This window comes from Osmerus eperlanus, chromosome 7 (genome assembly GCF_963692335.1).
Source record: "Osmerus eperlanus chromosome 7, fOsmEpe2.1, whole genome shotgun sequence".
Lineage (NCBI taxonomy): Eukaryota > Metazoa > Chordata > Actinopteri > Osmeriformes > Osmeridae > Osmerus > Osmerus eperlanus.
In genome coordinates this window covers 20348551-20357754 of record NC_085024.1, presented here as the reverse complement: position 1 = coordinate 20357754, position 9204 = coordinate 20348551, and the positions used below count along the sequence as shown (strand labels likewise).

Genomic DNA, 9204 nt, shown 5'->3' with positions numbered 1-9204 from the left:
TTTTAAACCTGCACACCCAGATCCATGGAGCTTTCACTTGACTTGACAAAATATTTTCTCCCTTCTCTATTCATACCTATGGTAAATCCAGCTATCAGGCTGGTAATGGAGCCCACCAGAGATACTCATGTAGCCTACCACTCCCGCCCAACCAGGAATGCGTGGCTTACATTGTTGCGGTGTTGACGTACATTTGGGGCTTGGTGTGGCTTCTGTTGATGTCCAGGCTTGGCTTCCTGTTCTGGACAACCTGTGGTCATCAATCACCATTTGTCTCTGTCTGCTCGGCTACCCCGACGTGATGAACGACGAGCGATCACCGGGATGCATCTCTAAGGATCTGGTGAGACAACATCCCAAACTAGGGGAAAGATCGCCATAGTTACTGCAGGTTGTGTCTTTTCACGACGGACTTCGTCACTGCCCCCGCTCCGCACAAAATGGAACTAACTTTATTCGTCATTTTTAACCTCACGGTACTCGAGGTTGACGTATTGGTCTTTTACATTGTAAATCTCTCTTCTGTTTGTTTGTCCTTGGGAATTTCGATTAGTAGCAAGTGGTGGTGTTGCATGCCCGGTGTGGGCTTGGTGCTCACACCACTGCTGAGAGTGTGTTTACTCATCCAGGCAGTTGGGTGAACTGTTGAATCAGGGTTTTTTTTTACGGTGGGGACAACACTGTCCTCATGAGTCATGCCACCCCTCGGCAAATCCCAAACTATTCCTGGAAACTTTTTTTTTTCTCGCACGCTCATTCTATCATTACTATAAGTGTGACTCACCTCTACTTTCCCCGGATAGTCACTGCTCCTTTCTTTCTCAGTTGCTTTTAGGAAAAATAAACATCTCAACCTGTGTCTCGGACAATCTTTCCTTTATATTTCCTTCAATCCCCCCCATCCTCTTTTTGTCTCCTTCCATGACTCATCTTTCCTGTGTCCTGACGCCTCATCTCCCAGTCAAACACATCTTAGATTCCAGCCGCCTGACAGGCACTTCCTGGTATTGATAAGGGGTCTGAGTCACCAGATGGGATCTTAATGACCCGCTGCCCCACAAGGTCACCCCTGTCATCCTGCTGCGTGGGGTCACTCCTAAACAATGTGAAGTCATCAGCTGTATGAAACGCTACTCTAGCCACCACGTTCTAGCCTGTTTCCTGCATCCTGGAAGGAGCAGGGGTACACAGCAGGAAACTCACACTCAACTTCCTGTCCGGCAGTGACCAATAGTAAACTGGGAGGCTGGGAGTGGCTGCAGCTTTAGTAAGGAAGCTTTGCAGCTTGCATAGAAAGTGCAAAGAAAATGTCTAACAGTTTAATAATCAGATGAGTCAGGTGGCTGAGCGGTTAGGGAATCGGGCTTCACCCTACTTGCCTCAGGGGGAATGTCCCTGTACTTACTCTAAGTCGCTCTGGATAAGAGCGTCTGCTAAATGACTAAATGTAAATAATACTTTAAGGAAGGCTGAAGGAAAATCTGTCAACAATAAAGTGACACTTATCTCCAGGATAGCAGTGGGCCAAAGTTAGGCTACTGCAAATCTTTGCAGCAGGTCTCACAAGAGGACCGAAGTGAAAGCATGCATTAGATGAGCCCCTTCCCCACCCCCACTCCCACCCCTCCCAAGACCAGAACTTGGCAAATGGCGGTCTTGGCTCACCCACACAAACAGGACCCCCCAGGTCCCTCCCAGGAAAGCCTTTAACAGCTCCTCTCAGCTGAATATCTCACTTGAAGCGATGTGGAGGTTCGAAGCTGCTTCCTTCTCTAGAGGACTCACAGGACAACTAAGCCAGACTCCCTAAGTATGACAGAAATCCAAAACAAATGTCTCCCTTCTCTCAGCCTCCCCCAGAGGACATTAGTCACGTCCAAGTATCTCTATCTGGCTACAGCCATAGTTTTTGCACTGAAGACTTTGCTTCAAACATGCTAGATATGTTTTTATTAATATTTTACCTTGCCTGGAATTAGTCAGAGAGAAATAGAAATATGGTCAACATTTGGTTCCAACATGGACTGTGACTAGAAAGAACGTGATAATTTGCAATCTGGTGTGTGACAGCAGTCACAAATTATTTTTCTTCCACTCTACCTACTTTCCTCTCCCTCTCTCTGACTCCATCTTAAAAACATAAATTCTGCATGACAGGCAATGCATCACTGTCAACTCTTTAGGATTCGAGAGAATTTGAAAAAGCTTTTTATGGATTTTTCTTTTCATAGGTTGGCTCTTTGCCGTGTTAAGAGTTTAGTTTTTCAAGTAATAAGACAGAAAATGTGTTTGCTCTACTTTTTATCTTTAGAAAATAATTATCTTTCTGTTTCTCTCTTTGTCTGTCTCACTCTCTCTTGCTGTCTCTCTCTCTGTCTCTCTGTCTCGCTCTCTCTCTTTCTGTCTCTCTCTCTGTCTCTCTGTCTCTCTCTCTGTCTCTCTGTCTGTCTGTCTCGCTCTCTCTCTTTCTGTCTCTCTCTGTCTCTCTCTCGGTTTATGTTGTGAGACAGCTGCTCATAACCATTCATTAGTGCTCCTCTATTACTGTAGACAAATCAGCCCAGAGGAGCTGGCCGTCAGGGGAAACACACTGGCTGGCTCCTTACTCTTGTCTCTCTCTCTTTCGCTCACTCTCTCTCTCCCACCACAAGGACAGCTGTTCAGAAAACAAGGTTCTTGGACATTTTTGATTGGAGTTTTAACATTTCTCACATTTCCACTTTGTTGCGTTTACTTAGCTGGTACCTTCCTATATCTGCCCCTCTGTGTCTAGACTAGCTGATAGGCCACCTTCTTGAAAATCAATCCGGAGTTTACGTTAGTATCATTATTCTCTGCACAAATGTGTCCAAAACGGATACATTCAAGTTAAATTTACATTTAGTCATTTAGCAGACACTCTTACCCAGAGCGACTTACAGTAAGTACAGGGACATTCCCCCCGAAGCAAGTAGGGTGAAGTGCCTTGCGCAAGGACACAACGTCAATTGACACGGCCGGGAATCGAACTGGCAACCTTCAGATTACTAGCCCGACTCCCTCACCGCTCAGCCATCTGACTAAATATAATAATATTCATAAATAAATACATTCGGCAAATATAACAATATGACCCACATCTAACCGATACTAGGAGTTTGGGCACGTCTGGCTCCGCCCCTGCCTACTGCCACAAATATAATCACATTATGTGGGAAACACTGTATAGGGAGTACTTGGACTCAGAAATTAGGAAAAAGGGGTATTGAAGCCAAAAACGTTTGAGAACCACAGTTCTAGAGCAACCTGCCTTCAGTAGGATATCCCAAAGGAGGGTTTTCAGAACATATAAGGTTGCCATAACGTTGTTATAGCATTGTCATAACATTGTTGTAACACTGTCGAGTACCTTGTTTTGAGTTGTGGAGGGGGATCATGTTGATTTACGGTGTGGGGCGGTTACCGTGGTGATTGTGCGGTATTGTTGACATAGTCAACAGGCCAGTGGAGATTCTCAGCTCTGGTTCTGCATGCTTAGCTTTACTGTGATCCAGTAAGCCCCATATTTCAACATGGCGTCATCTGGACTGCACACCACTATTTCAATGGTTTGGAAAGCTTGAGTAAAAACATGTCGACTGTCTCTTATCTCTCCCTCTCTTTCTCTCATTCTTTTTCTCTCTCCCGCTTTCTCTCTCTGTCCCCCTCCCTCTCTTTCTCCCTCTCATTTTCCTCTCCCTCTCTTTCTCTGCAGTCAGAACACTTGCCCCTGTATCTGTTGCCCAGCGCGCCTGTCTCTTGTTCAGGACAGCTGCTCTGGCTGGCTATCCCTGAAATCTCCTCTGTGACACACACACACACTCCATAATTCACCCTCTCTTCATCAGCTCCGACCCTCCACCCCCCCAACACACACACACACACACACACGCACCCTGTCATCCAGACTGTTCCCTCGTTCCATCCTCCTCTCGGTCTCTCTATGCCTGTGTCAGACCCTCCTGCCCCCTCCCCTGCCCTCTCTCCTGCCCTCTCTCCTGCCCTCTCTCCTGCCCTCTCTCCTGTCCTCTCTCCTGCCCTCTCTCCTGTCCTCTCCCCTGCCCTCTCTCCTGTCCTCTCTCCTGCCCTCTCTCCTGCCCTCTCTCCTGCCCCCTCTCCTGCCCCCTCTCCTGCCCTCTCTCCTGCCCTCTCTCCTGCCCTCTCTCCTGCCCTCTCTCCTGCCCTCTCCCCTGTCCTCTCTCCTGCCCTCTCCCCTGCCCTCTCCCCTGCCCTCACCCCTGTCCTCTCTCCTGCCCTCTCTCCTGCCCTCTCTCCTGTCCTCTCTCCTGCCCTCTCTCCTGCCCTCTCTCCTGTCCTCTCTCCTGCCCTCTCTCCTGCCCTCTCTCCTGCCCCCTCTCCTGCCCCCTCTCCTGCCCTCTCTCCTGCCCTCTCTCCTGCCCTCTCTCCTGCCCTCTCTCCTGCCTTCTCTCCTGCCCTCTCTCCTGCCCTCTCTCCTGCCCTCTCTCCTGCCCCCTCTCCTGCCCTTTCTCCTGCCCCCTCTCCCCTGCCCCCTCTCCTGCCCTCTCTCCTGCCCTCTCTCCTGCCCTCTCCCCTGCCCTCTCTCCTGCCCTCTCTCCTGGCCTCTCTCCTGGCCTCTCTCCTGCCCTCTCTCCTGGCCTCTCTCCTGCCCTCTCCCCTGCCCTCTCTCCTGCCCTCTCTCCTTCCCTCTCTCCTGCCCTCTCCCCTGCCCTCTCTCCTGCCCTCTCCCCTGCCCTCTCTCCTGCCCTCTCTCCTGGCCTCTCTCCTCACCCGGCTCACGTCCCCCCCCCCCCTGTGTCACCACAGCTGTGTGTCAGCTGTCGGTCTATGCCACTGTAGTCAGAGATGAAGCAGAATACACAGGGTCTGCAGGGAGCACAGGGCTGCCCTCTACCTCTCTCCTCCCCCCAGCCTCTCCTCTACCAGCTGTCTCTCCCCCCTCGCCACCAGTGTCATTAGGTTTCCCTCTATACACACACACACACACACTAAACTGAGCCACTGGACAAGCCCTTTCTGTCTCCGTGGAAACCCACCAGAGCCCACCCATTGAAACAAGACTAGTTACACAGGACATAGTTGTGATATTCAGGTAATATTATATGGTTCGCCAGCTGTGAATGTTGTTTCGCAATGCTGGAACCGCGAGGGAGCTAGCAGCTTAGCGTCCATCTTCATGGCTGTATGGCTATAGATCTATAGCTCTATTCTCTCCTTTTTACGTGCTCTTTCTCCTCCCTTTTTCTTCGACACTTTTTCCGTCCAGCATTCCGCACAATACCTCTGTCCGTTGTAAACCTCTGTGTCATAAACAAGACAGGGCGCTGTGTTTAAGTCAATCAGTAGCTGTGGAGAGCAGCCCGTCACTCACATTGTCTCCACCTCGCTAATTGCATCTCTTATGCCGAAAAGAATAGAATGTTCCGGGAGGTAATTACAGCTGCCGGCTAAGTATGGCACTTTTAAACCGAATGAGAGGATGACATTTAAAATACAGCTATCTGCCGTGGTACCAGGTTCTAGTCTCTGATAAGGACCTGGCTCTGTTCTGCTGTCCCTCTTACGTTGGTTTCTTGAGGGTGTCTTGGAAGTGCTTCCAGACATTGTTTTAGGTGGCTATTTATAGGGTGGGCATTTGTCAGAAACCTAGAAGTTGTTTTGAAGCTATTTTTACGTGATTTGACACAATCCAAATATGATTCATTTGTTGGGAAACGGGAGATCTTGAATGGCCATATCAAGGTCATACCCCCCCCCCCCCTCCGTGCTCACCACCCCGTGGTAATCCTGGGGATTTGGCCCAGCATCGTTACTGCTGGTGGTGTTGGGTTAACGTTCACCAGGATAAGAGAGGGTTGTGAAACTTTAAATCTCTGGCAGAGCTACTGTATCTCGACTGGGCCTGATATTACCCGGTCTGTGAAAGGCAGTCTTTCATGCAGTTTGTAATCTTTTAATCCCCCCTTCTCGTTTTCTCTCTCCCCCACCCCCCCCCCTCTCTCTCTCTCTCTCTCTCTCTCTCTCTCTCCCCACCCCCCCCCTCTCTCTCTCATCTCTCTCTCTCTCTCTCTCTCTCTCTCTCTCTCTCTCTCTCTCTCTCTCTCTCTCCTCTCTCTCTCTCTCTCTCTCTCTCTCTCCCTCCCTCCCTCCCTCCCTCCCTCCCTCCCTCCCTCCCTCCCTCCCTCCCTCCCCCCCTCCTCTGTGGCAGGTATGCCTGTGGTCTTCCGTGTGTCTCCGGACAGGTAATCAGGTGTGGTGTTGCTGCCATGACCGTGCACAGCTGCCCCTGCTGCCTGTCCTCGTCACGGTCCTGGTGGCTCTGTCGTGTGCAGAAGATCACGAGTGGCACTTTAACCCAGGTGAGACACAACCACAGACAACAAAATCAGTAACCCATGACTAGAAATGACGTTGCACATTCTGTTAAATATACGAATACAAACAAGCATTTTGGAAACATATGGTTTTCCCCCTTCGGGTAATACAAGTAATGAAATAAATAAACTTCATAGGAACATAAGGTGTCTCCCCTTTGGGTGAAACATGAAATGAAAAGGATTACATTCTCAGACGAGGGCAAAACGAAGGCATCTATTGCCCTTCTGCTCCCATGTCTCCTCCCCCCCCCCCCCCCCCCCCGGCGTCTCCCCCCCCCCCTCCCCCCGTCTGTCTGCTCCCCGCACACATTCTCATCACATTCTTAGATCGGTGCGATAAGTCTCTCCATCACCTATCAGCAGGATATCCTGTTCCATCCCCGTGGCTCCGTGGCTGGTCGCGTGTAACAGGAGAGTGCTGGAGCACGGAGAACGCTCCCAGTCCTTAACCGCACAAGCCTCGAACCGGCAATCATAGATACATGCTCGCGAGCGTGCGTGCGCGCGTGTGTTAACACACTCGCGTGCTAGTGCATGTGCACCCATCCACCCAACCAGGTGAAACCACGGCATGCCACAGTGAAGCCGCAAGTATCGGCTGTGGATTTGCACAGACAGGCACACTGGCACGCAGTGATCATATTGCAGGTAGTTTCTTTGTTGGGTGTGGTCGGTATTCCACCCTTTCTGAAGTTCACAAAGACAGACGTAGACTTTGAAAACTTTAATGTCTTCCAAGAGACTATTTGTTGCACAGCACAGAACACATCAAAGTAACAAAACAACAACGCAATAAAAAACAATAATCCAAATAATCTATAGCAGCCATCGTGATGTCATTGCTGCCCAGGCAGGCTTTTATGAGCCCCCGACATGGGTCCCTCGGTGCATGTGGACGCGTGAAAGAGTGGCACCCTGGGGGACAGACCCGGAGAGAAAGGAGAATATCAGAATAGAAAACCTAGTGAAAGGCAGGCGGAGATATTGAGCGAGGTAATGAAAGAAGTTCGAGAGAGGGAGGGAGGGGGTGTTTATTGGGGGCATTGGATGATGTAATGAAATAGGCACCTGTCCATAGGGGTGTGTGCCTGCATGGCTGCCAGTGTGTGTGTGTGTGTGTGTGTGTGTGTGGGGGGGGGGCAGGGTTTTAAGGGTTTGTCTCCCAGCCCAACATTCTTGTCCCCTGAATCACTGACAGCAACGGAGTTAGACAAGCCAACCCCCACCACCCCCATCACCCCCATCACCCCCCTCACCCCCATCACCCCCCTCACCCCCATCACCCCGCTCGTACCCCCACCCCTCATCCCCCACCTTGTAATATCACTGTCAGACGACTCGGTGAAGACCACCCCCTCTCCCTTTATCAGCACCAGTGAACCCCCCCCTCCCTCCCTCCCTCTCCAAACCCCCTCCCCCCCCACCTTCCCCCCCACCTTCCTCCCCACCTTCCTCCCCACCTTCCCCCCCTCCCTCCCTCCCTCTCCAAACCCCCTCCCCCCCACTCCCCCAAATCGTCATTCCCCACCCCTCACTGGGAGATGAGACTCACTGTGTCCTCGTTCAGTAGCGTCTGCCACTCCGAGGGCATGGCAGACAGCCGAGTCGTTTGGTCATGTCTGTACTTAGGGGGTGGCGAACTGAGCCCTGATGATTATGTCCTCTGGACGGGTGTCAAGGCTGATATTGAAGCCAGCCCGTCCTCTCCACCTTCCACCTTCTCATCTTGGTCCTTCTCCTCCTCCTCCTCCTCCTCTCCCCGCCGTGTCTTTCCGGTGCTCGGACCCACAGCAGACTGAGGTGAGGGATGGAGAGGCTGACGATTGGAGGACGAGGAGCGTGGCCCGGACAGGGCAGCTGAGGATCTGTGTCAGTGTGTGCAAACTAGAACGCAATTGAGACTAAAACACCCCAAGAATGAAGCCAACACTACTAGACACAGAATAATTGGAGAAAGTCGAATATTATTAAGTATTGTCTTTTTAATCTGACTCGATTAACATCGACAGCCATCTCTCTCTCTCCCCCTGACTGATTAGAAAACAAATGAGACCTGACAAGGTCAATTTGATATCGCTAACACATCACAGTGTGGAATCAGGAAGCTGGTTTGGAGATGACATAATGCCCCGTGACCAATGACTGCCCCTGACAGTAAAACCACAGCTATCGTGTTACTTCTAGACATCTGGTCCATATAGTACTGTATTAACTCTCTCTGTCTGTCTCTCTATCTGTCTGTCTCTCGCTCATCTGGTCCATACAGTACTGTATTAACTCTCTATCTGTCTGTGTCTATCGCTCATCTGGTCCATACAGTACTGTATTAACTCTCTCTATCTGTCTGTGTCTCTCTCTCATCTGGTCCATACAGTACTGTATTAACTCTCTCTATCTGTCTGTGTCTATCTCTCATCTGGTCCATACAGTACTGTATTAACTCTCTCTATCTGTCTGTGTCTCTCTCTCATCTGGTCCATACAGTACTGTATTAACTCTCTCTATCTGTATGTGTCTCTCTCTCATCTGGTCCATACAGTACTGTATTAACTCCCTCTATCTGTGTCTCTCTCTCATCTGGTCCATACAGTACTGTATAAACCTCTATCTGTCTGTGTCTCTCTCTCATCTGGTCCATACAGTACTGTATTAACTCTCTCTATCTGTGTCTCTCTCTCATCTGGTCCATACAGTACTGTATTAACTCTCTCTATCTGTCTGTGTCTCTCTCTCATCTGGTCCATACAGTACTGTATTAACTCTCTCTATCTGTCTGTGTCTCTCTCTCATCTGGTCCATACAGTACTGTATTAACTCTATCTGTCTGTGT

At 50.2% G+C, this 9204-nt stretch overlaps 1 protein-coding gene across 1 annotated transcript in view; it reads left to right on the top strand.

The window, feature by feature from the left end:
• The first annotated feature begins 301 nt into the window (after positions 1 to 301).
• ddr1 (discoidin domain receptor tyrosine kinase 1) overlaps positions 302 to 9204 on the top strand; it is a 33287-nt gene continuing 24384 nt past the window's right edge. Inside the window, 2 exon segments of the mRNA XM_062466227.1 lie at positions 302 to 343; positions 6206 to 6385. Coding sequence (XP_062322211.1) covers positions 302 to 343; positions 6206 to 6385 — 222 coding nt within the window.